General features: G+C 43.8%; 1 protein-coding gene across 1 annotated transcript in view; it reads left to right on the plus strand.

The window, feature by feature from the left end:
• LOC116219120 (stonustoxin subunit beta-like) overlaps window positions 1–14,359 on the plus strand; it is a 15,635-nt gene extending 1,276 nt beyond the window's left edge. The window contains exons 3-5 of the mRNA XM_031562082.1: window positions 6–179; window positions 9,878–9,924; window positions 13,612–14,359. Of these exons, the coding sequence (XP_031417942.1) occupies window positions 6–179; window positions 9,878–9,924; window positions 13,612–14,144 (754 nt within the window). The 3' untranslated portion in view covers window positions 14,145–14,359. The remainder of the gene's footprint in view (window positions 1–5; window positions 180–9,877; window positions 9,925–13,611) is intronic.
• The last annotated feature ends 1,782 nt before the right edge of the window (window positions 14,360–16,141 follow it).

The following is a 16,141-nucleotide window of genomic DNA, read 5'->3' on the forward strand; positions in this document are numbered from 1 at the left end:
TTCAGACTGTCTCATTGTCTCATCACACACGAGGGCTGTTCTTTCTTGGCCTTTGCCCTCAAATCAAACCCCTCCTACCTGAAACAGCTGGATCTGAGCTACAATCACCCAGGAGACTCCGGTGTCAGTGAGCTCACAGACAGACTGAATGATCCCAACTGTAAACTAGAGACTTTCAGGTGAGTGCTGGGTGTTTATCTGGCTTGAAATACCATTTTAAACCGTTGCTGAGGGCACCAAGGCTCAGGGGTCGTGGAGGGAGATTTTAATGGAGCGGATGGGAAAAGTATTTTCACTAAGAGCACCAAGTCTAGACTGTTGGAGGTGCATCTTGTTTCTATTCCTACATGAATGTGCATGTTGCTCCTCTTCCTAACTACCAAGATGTCATGGGTGCACATGTCCTGCTAGTATCACCAGTCAGCAGCCACTTCTATTCCCCTCATCTTCTCTCAGTCACAGCATGCCAGGGCTGATGGCAGTCAGTGCTGCTGTCAGACATCTGTCTCAACCAAAGCTTCCCAGCAGTGCTGTGGGTGGATCCAGTCGGCTCTGGTGCCCATAGCAACAATGTTGTTACACTCCTTCCTCCCCCTTTCCCCTCTCCACTTCTCTCCTTCCAGCAGGAACTGCTCACACTGCAGTCCCACCTGCCTGACTGTCTGGGTAAACTGAGTAAATTATGTGTGCTTGTGTCACACCCCTGTCTAGGGTCAGAGGCAAGAACAAAAGAAAGAGATTGCACTGTGGGCAAAAAATATGTTGACACAAAGCCTGTGAACATATAAAGAATTGATTACACAGAAGACCTATGAAACATTAGAACATTTACAGTATCTGGTCCAAAACAGACTGATAATGGCATGTCTGAATCTGCACACGTTGGCCTTGTCTAGTTCCTGAGTCTCACAAACTGGAAGAATGTGTTTGCAAATGGTGGAACCCCATTGAAACATCAGCAGGCAGAGGCATTGTCAATTGGGGGTCATCAGCCCATAGGACATCCTAGAAAACACTCACACACACATAAACAAGGAACTGCAAACACAAGAGCAATCAAGCGCAAAACAAGCAGAAACACACACAGGGACATAACAGCATGGAATGGGTGGGGTCCTTTACTATGCCTCAGGCCTGCCAACAGACTCTCTGGTAGTAAGTGAGCTCCAGGGTTGGGAGTGGAGCTCCTTCTCTGCTGTCTTGATGACTGGTGGTCCTGAGCAGTGCTGTTGTCCTACCACACTGTCAGCCTGTTTGTTAGCATACTCTCAATATCGCACCTGTAGAATTGTGTAAGGATACTGGGTGGCATACTAAATTTACAGCTGCTCCTGATCTTTCTTGATCAGCTGGTCTGTACTTTATGACCATGTGAGGTCCTAACTGATGTGAACTCCTAGGAATGTAATGGTGCCCACCCTCACCAGTGCAGACCCGTCTATGTGAAGTAACTGATGATGTTGGTGCTGATGTCCTCTGTTCCTTCTCCTTACATCCACAGTCATCTCTTCAGTTTTGCTGACATTGAGGGAAAGGTTGTTCTTATGGCACCATGTCACTCAGCTTGACACCTCACTCCTGTACGCTGTCTCATCACCACCAGTGATCAAGCCTATCCAAAATGGTGTCATCAGCAAACCTGATGATGGAGTTGCTCTCATAGGAGGCAGTGCAATCATATGTGAAGAGTGTGTAGAGGGCAGCCAGTGTTCATGATTAGTGTCTTTGAGGAGAGAGGCCCAATGCTGACAGATTGTGGTCTGCTAGTGTGGAAGTCCATGATCCAGCTGCAGAGGGAGGGAGGGGATAAGGCCATGTGTGGAGGCTATCCTATTAGCCTCAGTGTGGACGGCAAAGTGTTCCCAACGCGTTGCAATAATCCTTAGTCCAGGCATGAACTCTCTTTGGGTGGTGTTCCCGTTTATTATAAAGGTATAAATTTGACATAAAATTGGTCCTTTCACCCAGTGCTGTTTGCCTATTAACAGGATGCTGTCAGTGAAGTGGGTTTCAGAGCGACGGTAAGAACCGTGTGTTCCCCGCCATCCACACCTTTCCCTAATTGATCAATCACACCTGTAAATATACCCAATTCCCAGTGACGTGCCACACCCAGTGCAATACTCCCCCAAGTGGCTAAAATAAGTAATACTAAAATAAACCTAACTAAAAGGTGGATAGAAATGGCTCCTACACACCGGCCCCATAATTGTGAATATTCAACCACAATTACCCAAATAACTAAAGGAGCCATTTGTGCAGGGCTAATCTAAGTGTGAAATCTTCTTTTCATGAGCCTCATGGCATCTATGGTCAGGTCATCTAATCAGGTCATCTATTCTTCATAACACTTCACCTTCCAACAAAAGACAGATCTTCGTAACAGGCCGGTCCAGCTGACCCGTTTTTGTCTTCAGCTGAACTGAACGAACAAAGCCTTTCTTGTCTGGGTACGTCTGTAAAATTCTTCCCATCAGCCAGGACCCTCGTGGAGCGACTGGATCCATTATGACCACGATGTCGTCAATGGAAAAACTTCTCTTTGGTCTCATCCACTTCTGTCTCTCCTGGAGTAGTGGTAAGTATTCCCTCACCCAGCGCTTCCAAAAGAGGTCAGAAAGGAACTGCACCTGCCTCCATCTTCTCTTAATGTACAGGTCATCCTTACAAAAGTGTCCAGGAGGGAGGTGAGGCTTTGACTTAAAGAGCAGGACGTGATTGGGTGTAAGTGCTTCGAGGTCATTTGCATCATCAGAGGCCCTTGTGATGGGACGACTATTAAGAATGGCTTCAGTTTCGCAGAGAACCGTATGGAAGCCCTCATCATCCAGTGTTTGGAGTCTGAGAGTGGAAGAGAGAACCTTCTTTACAAGACGAATAAGCCGCTCCCAAACCCCCCCATGGTGCGACCCGGCTGGAGGGTTAAAGGACCATGTTAGACGACGCTGTAGTAATACATGCTGAATCCTCTGGTGGTCTAACTCAGCAATGGCTTCCCTCAACTCCCTCTCAGCTCCTATGAAGTTGGTGCCATTGTCGGATGTAAGGTGTGTCACCTGACCTCTGCGACACATGAAACGGCGAATGGCATTTATGCATGAGTCAGTGTCTAAGGCATAAGCAACTTCAAGATGAACTGCCCTACTCGCCATGCAGGTAAAGAGGACACCGTAGTGCTTTGCCCTGCCACGGCCTTTCTTCACCTCCACTGGCCCGAAGTAGTCAACGCCAACATTTGTAAAAGCAGGTAAGTCTGGCATAATTCTCTCCACTGGCAGGTCGGCCATTTTCTGTTCCCCCGCTTTTCCTTGGAGGCGGCGGCAGACTACGCACTCAGAGATGACCTTTCTGCAGGCGGAGTTGGCACGAGTAACCCAGTATTGCTTCCTGAGAGAAGAGAGCATGTGATTTCTACCTGCATGACCCAGCTGTTGATGAAGATGTTTCAAGATGAGTTTGGACACGTGTTGCTCTTTGGAAAGAATGACTGGATGTTTTTCCACTTCAGGCATAGCAGCCCTACTGAGTCTTCCTCCCACCCGCAGCAGTCCATCCTCCAACACTGGGTCCAGCTTGTAGAGGTCACTGTTTCTCTTGACAGATCCTCCATCTCTTAAAGTGGCAATCTCATCAGGAAACCTCTCTTGCTGGTAAATGCGGATGATGGCACCTTCTGCCCTCTCAAGGTCACCTGGTGTCAGTGACTGTCCACGGAGTGACGATCTTTCTCTTTGCATCTGGGCATGAAGAAGGTCCTTTCCTTGGCCTCCTCTGTCATGGCCAATGCTCTCAGAGTCTTTAAGAAGTTTTCTCCTTTGGGACAAAGTTAAAAGCACATCTCTAAATCTTAGCATCCATGCAACAGACGTTTTCAGCTTCTTCAAATCTGAAAAGTAGCTTATAAACAGTTTTGTTGCATTCAGTGGACTGTGAGAGACAAAGGCATTCACCAGTGGGTCTTTCTTCACCTCAGGGTCATCAACAGGGATCAAATGCTGTTCCATGACTGTCTTAGGCCATTCCTCTTCCCCCCTCAAGAGAAATACTGGTCCCTTGAGCCACCTCTCACATGCAAGGAACTCTTCAGCACTTAGACCTCTGGATGCCTCATCTGCTGGATTCAGTCTTGTACCTATGTGTCTCCACTATGCAACATCTGTTTCGTCTCTGATTACAGCCACCCTATTGGCCACAAAAGTATGAAACCTCCTGGTCTCATTTCCAATATACTTTAAAACAGTAGTACTGTCTGTCCAGAATACTGATGGGTATAAATCCAGCTGTAGCTCCCTCTTCAGCATTTTGTCGATCCGGACAGCCAGGACAGCAGCAGTCAGCTCAAGACGAGGAATTGTTGTTTGCTTTAAAGGAGCAACCCTGGCCTTGCCCAGGATGAAACTAACACTGACTTGGTTCATCTCATTTTCCATCCTCAGATATGATACAGTTCCGTAGCCGTACTCACTAGCATCGGAAAAGTGATGTAACTGCAAATGAGTAGGTGTTCCAAAGTCTTTTGGCTTGATACAACGGTCCACTGTTAGCTCAGTAATGCAATGGAGATCAGCCAGCCATTTGGACCACTGCTTGGAGAAGACATGAGGTATGTTGGCATCCCAGCCGATGTTCAGCCTGCACATCTCCTGCAGCATCCTTTTAACTGGCAAAGTAAATGGTGCAAGAAAGCCCAAAGGGTCATAGATAGATGACACCACAGACAATATGCCACGTCTTGTATGTGGGCGCTCTTCTATGGCTATCCTAAAGGTCAGAACATCTGCATCTATGCACCAATGAAGACCAAGAGCGGTTTCAACAGGACTTGCCTTTTGATCCAGGTTAAGCACCCTGGTGGTCTTGGAACGCTGCGCCTCAGGAATGTTAGCCAAAACTTCACTGCTGTTACTAGTCCACTTCAGCAGGTGGAATCCTCCTTTAGCACAGGCCTTAGTCAATTCATGCACCATTTTTGTGGCTTTGGCCTCCGATGACACAGACTTTAGACAATCATCCATGTAAAAGTTTTGGAGTATTGTTTTCAGAACATTGGGTTCAAAGTTGTCTTTGTAGTCTTGCACAATTCTCCTCAGTGCATAATTTGCACAACTGGGCGAAGACACAGCCCCAAAGAGGTGAACTCTCATCCTGTATTGCATGGGAACTTGTGTTATATCGCCATCAGGATACCACAAGAAGCGTAAGAAGTCTGTGTGCTCCGGAGACACCCTCACCTGATGGAACATGGCTTGGATGTCTGCCATCAGCGCTACACGCTCCTGTCTAAACCTGGTAAGTACGCCAAGTAAGGTGCTTGTGAGGTAGGGCCCCTGCAACAGTTGTGAATTTAGTGAAATTCCTTTAAAAACAGCAGCACAGTCAAAGACAACTCTAAGGGTTTTCTTTTTAGGATGGTATACCCCATGATGAGGAATATACCACACCTTGCCGTCGGCTCGGTTCAACTGTTGGTGTGGCACAAGTTCGGCATAACCCTTTTCAATGACTTCAGAGAGGAAAGCTGTGTACTCTTGATGGTATTCTTTGTTTCTCTTAAACTTCCGTTGAAGACTCAGGAGACGCTGCTCTGCAACGCTGTGGTTGTTTGGCAGGATAACATCTTCAGCCTTAAAAGGCAAGTCAAAGCAGTAGTGTCCTTTGTCAAGCTGAATTGAAGACTCCATAATTTGCATGAACTTTTGATCCTCTCTGGAAAGGCACAAATCCTCTGACTTCTCATTGAAATCTTGATTGTATTGATCAATAAGTCCTGTAGCTTGGTGACTGAGATCCTATTGGCAGTGACAGCAGGGCAGCCAAACTTGCCTTTGCTCAGCTCACCACCTCTCAGCGGACCATTCACGACCCACACCAGTAGAGTCCTGGCAGCATATGGTCCTTCGCCTTGGCTATTAATTATTTCCCATGGTTCCATGAGCTTCGGTGCATTGGTGCCTATCAGCAATTCCACATCTGCCTCAAGACCGGGAACTTTAATGCCTTTAAGATATTTCCATCTTTCTAGGTCCTGCGGAGTGAGAATGTTACTTCTGCTCACAGGCATGGTCCTCTGAGTATAGACTTCAGGTAAGTCCAGGAAGTTTTCTTCATTCAAGCCAGAAACTTCAAGACCACTAAGCAGACCTCTCTTGGCCAAGAGTACGAAGAAGAATGCTAGTCTTGACTCCTGAAAGATTCAGTTCTCTCATGAGATGTTGTGTACAGAAAGAAGCTGAACTCCCAGGGTCTAAGAAAGCATAGGTGTTTATAATCGTGCTCCCGGACTTGGCCTTAACCTGTACAGGCACAATAGGGAGAACAGAGTCATCATCTCCGGCCCCAGTATGGCCACATGTCTCCAATGACACAAGTGCATTATTGACTAACGCTTCCTGTGTTTTTGCTTTAAATTCAACGTGTAAAACTGTTGGATGTTTGTGTTTACAGAGATCACATGTCAAAGGCGTGTTACATTCCCTGCTTATATGACCCATCCTCAGACAGCTGAAACACACTCTGCCTGCTTTCAGAGTGTCCAGTTTTTCTCTGTGTGTCATCTCCTCTAGCTGTGAACATTTCTCAACTGAATGTTGGCTCTTACACACACAGCATGACTCTTCGTTGTTTCTCTGTGAAGCTGGCCCTCTACGCTGTTGGTACCAAGCTGCTGATGTAGTTGGTCCTGTGGTAGTATTGATGGCAGCAACAGTAGCATGGCCTCTTCCAGTAGATGTGCTCTTCGGCCTGGAGGAAGAGTCTGGTGGATCACCATGTAGGTCACCAAAGAGAGGATCGGACAGAATCTTTACCTGACGCTCAATGAAGGCCACAAAGTCTTGGAACATGGCTCTGTAGCCACGGCGCTCCTGTAGGTCACAGGCGACAGATCTCCATTTTTCCCTCAGCTTGTATGGCAACTTCATCATCATCAAACGAAGATTGGAAGGCACGTTCATCTCCTCCATATGCTGTAAATCTTCCATAACATTGCAACAGTCCCTTAAAAAGATGGAAAAGGACTGTAGAGCATTAGTGTCATCAACCCTTATTGTTGGCCACTTCATCACCCTCTCTATGTAAGCTACAGCGATTCTCAATTCATTCCCAAAGTGCTCTTTCAACAAATTCTTTGCTCGCTCATAGCCCTGCCCTTGAGCCATGTTATAGCAACTCCGAACCAGTTCTCTTGGTTGCCCTCTGGTGTATTGCTCGAGATAATAAAGACACTCTTGTTTATCTGCAGTTTTCTTTTCAATAGCTTGCTCAAAGGCTCTGATAAAGGCAGCATATTTAAGTGGATCATCAAACTCTGGGATAGTTCGTGGAGGAAGAGAGGCTAAGGCCTGGTTCTGAACTAGCTGAGCAGTGATGTTGTTTTGCTGTTGCATAAGATCGTACAGAGTGGTGTGTTGAACATTGTCAAGAGAAGAATGATGGTGCAACTGTGATTGCATATGTGTACTCCCTTGGGAGATCAGTGGCTGAAATCGTGCAGCTGAAGCGTTGGTGAGTCTAGATCCAGGGCCGTTTCCCTCCACTTCAGACCCATGCATTTGGGAAGGCCGACCTAGTGAGATTGACGGCTGTAGTCCAGCTGGTGGAGCGTTGGTAGGTCTGGATCCGCGGGCATTCCCCTGCACATCAGACCTGTGAGAAGATGGCACATAAGACAAAGGATTACTAGCCTTTAGGGAAGACTGGGCTTGTGGAATGTGCGGCCTTCCTTTAGGTCGTACAACCAATGGCAGAGAATTGTCCTGTTGGAAAGAGACAGCTTTAAGATGTTGCAAGACAGAATCTGTGTTTAAATTACTTGATGTTTGGGACTTCAAATGAGCATGAAGATAGGCATTCATGGCATCCTCTCAATTATCCTCATCATCTTCACCACTGCATCCCATTTCAAACACAGATAATTCAGCTGTAGCAGCTGCCAACTTGGCCTCGACCTCTAGCTGTTCCTTTCTCCTTTTCAGCTTTGCCCTTTCTATTTGAAGAGCATCTTCTTCAGCGCAAAGCTCATGCATTTTTTTTAAAGCAGCTGCAGACTGTAAAAGTGAAGCCCTTTTAGCTTTAGCCTTTAAATGTACTGAAAGAACACTGGATTCCCTTGAATGGACAGAAGAGCAGCCTTTATGTTTGGACCCTTTACTTGAAACATTAGACACACTATCTTCAGGTCTTATGTCCGAATTTGTTATGGACAGCATATCAACATTTTCATCATCCCTTTTTGCACTAGCCTCAGTCAACCATTGCTTCACATCATTCTCAAATGTATCAATTTCCTTTGTTTTCTGTGCAAGCCAATTTTGTTGCTTTTCATAGTCAACATCTAGCATAGGCATTTCCAGCAAAGTAGTTTGAGTCTCTAAAGTCTCTTTGCATAATGTGGAGTATTCGCTTAAATGCTCCTTCACATCAGACACAATTTGAGATGTAATTGTTCCAGAAAGAAGCTTGTTGATTCTTTGCTTCATATTGTTAACTTGCGCAAATTGGGAATTCCGATTCTTTTGCAGATTTTTAAACAACATCGTGACTCCCTTTGATGTTATTTTTCGTGTGCGTTTTCCCAAAGCATCATCAACTACAGAACCAGGATTAGAAAAGGCAGTATGGTCAGTTTCGTCTGCAGCCACAACGGCGGCCTTGGCCTTATCAGGCAATTTTCCTTCCTCTAAACTCATCTTTGCGCGTAAATGCGTCAAGTTCAAAGCGCTCAATGGAACGGCACAATTGACAACAGCCGACAGTATGTACAACACAGCACAGCACTCAAAAATGCTCCGAGAATCAGAATGTCCCTAATTTAACAGCACAGCAAGTGGCCTAATCATATGATGCAGCAGCATTAGAACAGTCTTTATTTTCAAATCCGAAAGTCCACGGTTTCCCAATACCGTCGGCAAAGAAATAAGGAAGGTTTACCCACCAGCTTTCCGTGATTGCGGCCTGCTCGAACTGGAGTTCAACGACATGAAGACTTACATACGTTGAGACTAAGACATCCAGGCTCCGCCTCAGGTAAGCAATCCATTGAGATACACAATCCTTTGAATATCCAAATGCGTGGTCCAGAGGAAATGTTTTTACGATCCTATCCGATTCATGATTCCGTATTCACCGATGAGGAAAAGGTTCTTACAATGTGGAGGCTATCCTATTAGCCTCAGTGTGGACGGCAAAGTGTTCCCAACGCGTTGCAATAATCCTTAGTCCAGGCATGAACTCTCTTTGGGTGGTGTTCCCGTTTATTATAAAGGTATAAATTTGACATAAAATTGGTCCTTTCACCCAGTGCTGTTTGCCTATTAACAGGATGCTGTCAGTGAAGTGGGTTTCAGAGCGACGGTAAGAACCGTGTGTTCCCCGCCATCCACACCTTTCCCTAATTGATCAATCACACCTGTAAATATACCCAATTCCCAGTGACGTGCCACACCCAGTGCAATACTCCCCCAAGTGGCTAAAATAAGTAATACTAAAATAAACCTAACTAAAAGGTGGATAGAAATGGCTCCTACACCATGAGTAGTTTGTCTGTTAGTGTGGGGGTCGACGATGGTGTTGAATATTGAGCTGTAGCTAATGAACCGCATTCTAACATGGCTGTCTTTGTTTGCTGTGGGGACCCTTGGTTGATCTGATTTGTTGATAGGGAAACTGAAGGGGTTCCAGTGTGTCTATCCCAGAAAGAATAACCAGGCTATGAAATATATTGCTGTTTTTGTATTGCATGCTTAGTTTTTTCCCTGTTGATCTACAAAACTTATATAGTTTTGCTTGATTCAAAAGATACACTGATAACAAATCAGTTCACATGCTAAACTCATAGTTTTGTGCTCAACTGTATTTTCTTCTCCCCTTCTTTTTTGAGGTATGACCATGGAGGAGAGTTCAGGATTAAACCAGGACCGAGAAAATGTGAGTGATTTTATTCATTTTTCCCTGAAAAAATACATACACATGATTGTATATGAACACATGGAAACATTGAGGTGTGTGTGTATGTAAGAGAAAGGTTGTGTATGTTTATAGGTTTAGTAGTGCATGTGATCATTTGTGTGTGATCAGGCTGATGTTTCTTTGTTTTCACTTGGTCATTCTTTGATTCCATTTGACTTGATAATTCTAAAACAAGTCGACTCCCAGCTCATACAGCTGCTGCTGAGCAACTGCAGTGTCTGGCCCTGAAAACAGCTGCCAGCTTACTGCCATAAGTTTAAAATGGCCTGTGCCATCATGACAATGAAAGCTGAATTGATATCTGACACTTACTGAACCAAGCCTGGCAGTGTTTGGTCTGTGATGTCTACCTTAAGGGATACACACCTGAGTGTGTGTGTTGTGTCCTTTAAGTTTGTACTTGCCTGCTAAGTGTGTGTGTGACAGATTGTTTTTTGTGTGTGTGTGTGTGTGTGTGTGAATGAAGACATTTCACATACTTGTTCCTGCACACACAAGATATCATTCATCTTCTTCCTGAAACACACATTCTCTTAATTAGACATTAAAAAACACAAACAGAGATAGAGATGGAGAGAAAGATACAAAAACACAGACACACACACACATACACACACACTCTCACACACTCATACACAAGATATATATACTCATATATATGTACGCACATATACTCCTTTTCTACACACACACACACACACACACACACACAAACATACACAGAAAGAGAAAGACATGTGCACACACACACACACACACACACACACACATATCACATATACACAAGAATGCACAAACAAATACATTCTTATACACAGACATTACAAAACACACCCCTCACACACACACACACACACACACACACACACACACACAAACAGAGATAGAGATAGAGAGAGAAAGAAAGTGACAGAATCACACACATAGACTAATTTACACCCAAGCGATTTGCATACAAGCGATTACACACATACTCCTTCCTTCGTCCTATACACACACACACACACACAAATATCACAAATACCACAAATACACAAGGATGCACATACACAAACACACACACACACACACACACACACACACACACACACATATCACAAATACACAAGGATGCACATACCAAACACACACACAAGCACATATACATACACACACACACACACGATATATTATACATATACTCCTTCCTGACACACACACACACACTCACAAATATCACAAATACACAAGGATACACAAACACACACACACTCACAAATATCACAAATACAGAAGGATACACAAACATACATACATACATACATACATACACACACACACACACACACACACACACACACACACACACACTCACACACAAGATATTACACATATACTCCTTCCTGACACACACACACACACAGACAGACAGACACACTTTCTCTCTCACATACCTACACACATACACATTGTCTTACACAGACATAAACACACACACACACATACAGTCACACATACACACACAAACACACACTCACAAATATCACAAATACAAAAGGATGCACATACACACACAAACACACACTCACAATCAAACACACTCACACATATCACAAATACAGAAGGATGCACATACACACACACACATACACACAAATATACATACAGTAATACATACAGTATACTTCCTGACACACACACACACATATAGAGAGAGAAAGTGACGGAAACGCACACATACAGTCATTTACGCACACACACACACACACACACACACAAACACACACACACACACACACACAAAACACACACTCACACACAAAACACACACTCACTCACTCACCTACATGTTTACAAACACACACACAGATAGAGAGAGAGAGAGAGTGTGACAGAAACATACACACACACACACACACACACACACACACACAAGAGATTACACATATACCTTCCTGATACACACTCACAAATATATATAGAGAGAGAAAATGACAGAAACACATATGAGCACACACACTTACAAGAAATCATACATACTTCCTGACACACACACATTCTCTTACAAAGACATAAACAAACACAAACACACACACAAATATCCCAAATACACAATAATACACAGACACACTCACTCGCTCACATGCACACACAAACACACAAGAGATCCTACATATACTTCCTGACACACACAGAGACACACACATAACACACACTCAAATATCACAAATACACAAGAATACACACACATTCTCTTACAAAGACATGAACAAACACACACACACACACACACAAATATCACAAATACACAGGAATGCACACACACACACACACACACACACACACATACTGTATATATGGAGAAAGAAAGTGATATAAACACACACACGAGATTACACATATACTTCTTCCTGGCACACACTAACACAAATATCACAAATACACAAGAATGCACATGCACACAGACACACATACACACACACACACACTCAGTCACTCACTCACTCACTCACTCACTCACTCACTGGCATACACACACACACACACACACACACACACACAAGATATCATACATATACTTCCTGAAGCACACACACACACACTAACAAGCACACACACAAGAGATCATACATACTTCCTGACACACACACACACACATTCTCTTACACAGACATAAACAAACACACACACACAAATATCACAAATACACAGGAATACACAGAAACACAAACACACTCACTCACTCACACCTACATGCATACATACGCACACACATAAACACACACACACACACACTGAGATATCACAAATACACAAGAATACACAAACACACTCACTCACTCACTCACCCACTCACACACCTACATGCATACATACACACAGACATAAAACACACACACACACACAGATATCACAAATACACATAAACACACAGACACACATACATACACATTCTCTCACTCATATGCACACACACACACACATAATACACATACACACACACAGAAGAGATCATACATATACTATATGACACACACAAACACACACACACACACACACACACACACACACACAAACAAGATATCATAGATCATTCCTGACACACACACACACGCAAGAGATTACACATATACTTCTTCCTGGCACACACACACACACACAAATATCACAAATACACAAGAATGTACATACACACACTGACACAAACACACACACATATAGGAGATTACACATATACTCCCTGTTGCCTTCTTGACACACATGCACACAGGTACATTGAATCATGCACTCACACACACACACACACACACAAATATACACACTTCTCATTCTCCTCCCAGGATTTTTAACATAGAAATACACACACACACACACACACACACACAAATATACACTCTTCTCATTCTCCTCCCAGAATTTTTAGCACAGAAACACACACACACACTCACTCGTCTATTGGATCTGTGTGTGATGGTGTGTGTGTGTGTTTGAGCATGCGTTTGTTTGTGTGCAAGCAGGAAGAGGTGTGTGTCTGAACATCTGTATGATTGTGTGTGTGTGTGTGTGTGTGTGTGTGTGTGTGTGTGTCAGTGTGTGTGTGGATGGGTGCTGTGAAACAGTCCCCTTCCTACCCCATATTCTGATGTTCTCTCCTCTTGTCTGCAGATGCCTGTGAGCTCACACTGGACCCAAACACAGCACACAGACATCTCTCTCTCTCTGAGGGGAACAGAAAGGTGACACGTGTGAGTGAGGATCAGTCGTATCCTGACCACCCAGAGAGATTTGACTGCTGGTCTCAGGTGCTGTGTAGAGAGGGTCAGTCTGGACGCTGCTACTGGGAGGCTGATTGGAGTAGTAGTGCCGATATAGCAGTGGCATATAAGAGCATGAAGAGGAAAGGGGGGAGTAATGACAGCAGGTTTGGATATAATGACAAGTCCTGGAGGCTGTATTGCTCTGGTAACAGTTACTCTGCCAGGCACAATAATAAGAGGACTGCCATACCTGCTCCCTCCTCCCGCTCCAGGAGAGTAGGAGTGTACCTGGACTGGCCAGCAGGCACTCTGTCCTTCTACAGCGTCTCCTCTGACACACTCACCCACCTGCACACGTTCCACTCCACATTCACTGAGCCCCTCTATCCTGGGTTTTATGTTTATGCTGACTCCTCAGTGTCCCTGTGCCAGATCACATGACCTCCTGATCCCGCAGGATCACCAGAGTCTGCAGAAGAGTCACACACTCCTGTTCAAACACCATTGTGTGATGCTGTGATGGAACATATTGATAATTAATATATAATTATTGAGCCTATTACATGTTGAACAAACATGTTACTATGGCTTAAGCATCACTGTATTTATAGTTAAACTGTTCAAAATATGCTGGGGAATAAAAAGATGGAAATAGATGTGAATCTGTCTGTGTGTGTGTGTGGGGGGGGGGGGGTGTTACCAATGTCACTCACTCACCCTTATTTTATTTCATTTTTGTGTCATCCCTTTCTAGTTGTTTCTATGATTGAGGGAGGGATGATTTACAAATCCTTTATAAATGACAAACTGATGCGACATGTGATCTCTAAAAGGCGTGTGTGTGTAAGTCTGTGTATGTTTGTCCTAACTGATTGCTTACTTGTTTTAGTACATACCTACCCCACTCATTCACACCCAAACAAACACACACACACACACACACAGACAAAGATAGAGTGAGAGAAACACATACACTCACATAGAAACACATACACTCATTCACACATAGCAGATTACTCCTTCCTGACGCACGGGGGGGGGGTAGACTGCTTAACTACTGATATGGCTATTATGCACACACACACACACACACACACACACACACAGAGAGTTATTTCCTGTTGTGAATTGTGATCTGATTTGTAAGTGGATATCACAACATTGTCATAACATCCTGTCACCACTAGATGGTAGTAGTGCACTGCATTTCATAGTGACGCATATGCAGCCTTTCACCACCAACAACCCATTTAGATGCCCTTATTGTTAATGATGTTAATGCCCTTTCACACTAATGTGTTCTGTAGGCATATCCCCATGATTGTTCCATAACATCAACATTTAAATTAACTTTTAATCAAGCTTCCTTTCTCCTCCCCAGCGTAGGCCTCCCTTTCAAACACAACAAGACTGAAACTACGGCATCTTTTGAACAGGGTGTCAATGTCTTTTGGAAATTAAGTTATAAAAAGCGAGTTCACATAGTTAGGCCTATCCTATTTGATGAATAGGTCTAATGTCATGGAAAGTAAACAATTCATCTATTTAATGTACTGCTTTATTGCATACTACACGTTGCATTTAGTAATAAACATAATAGGTCATATTTTCCCCACAGATTCTTAGGCTTTTACCCCATTTGATGTTTTTAGTGGTCTAATTTATATTTACCACAACTAGTGTTCTACAAAAATATGAAGAGTCCTCTCTATGGAAGACTGCAACAACAGATCTGGGGGGTATTCGTCGTAGCTCGCTAAGCGGTTTAGCGAGCTAATTTTCAGGCTAAGATAAAAAACGCCCCTCTTTTTGGTTCGTGGAAGCAACTTTTGATAAATCACCATAGTTACATATCGATTAGCACTAACCTGCTCCAGGGCAGGCTAACTTAAGTGTAGCTGGATAAGCTTGCCACACCCCCGGAAAAAGGAGGGATCCCATTGACCAAGGACTGATATTAGATAGTTAATAAGATTAGCGGAGGGAGAGAGTTCTTTGCAATCGCCAAGATCAATTATTCTTGTATGAGCGCTATCGATTCAGCCGACAAGGAATCATTAATTCACAAGACCTTCTCGAGTCATTTATTGCAAACACCACAGTCGAACATTGACTGTCTTGCGCTTTTTTGCGAGTGGTACATTTTTGTAGTGTCGGTGATGCGGAGAACAAAGCACTCATAATTATATGAGCGTTATTAGTACACCATAGCATATCATTATTGTAGAAAATGATTAAGGTGGACTCATGATAAGAATAGAGAGAAATACAGACAATTTATTTGCACTGCTTCAATTTATTGCATTTGTTATTAATACATTTAGTCATTTAACAGACGCTTTTATTCAAAGCGACTTACAAGAAAATGTAGAATTATATCGAGGAAGTAGGTGAGGGTATTTGAACTAGCAACTTTGTAGTTTCGAACCGGTAGAGAG

This window comes from Clupea harengus, chromosome 24 (assembly GCF_900700415.2).
Source record: "Clupea harengus chromosome 24, Ch_v2.0.2, whole genome shotgun sequence".
NCBI lineage: Eukaryota > Metazoa > Chordata > Actinopteri > Clupeiformes > Clupeidae > Clupea > Clupea harengus.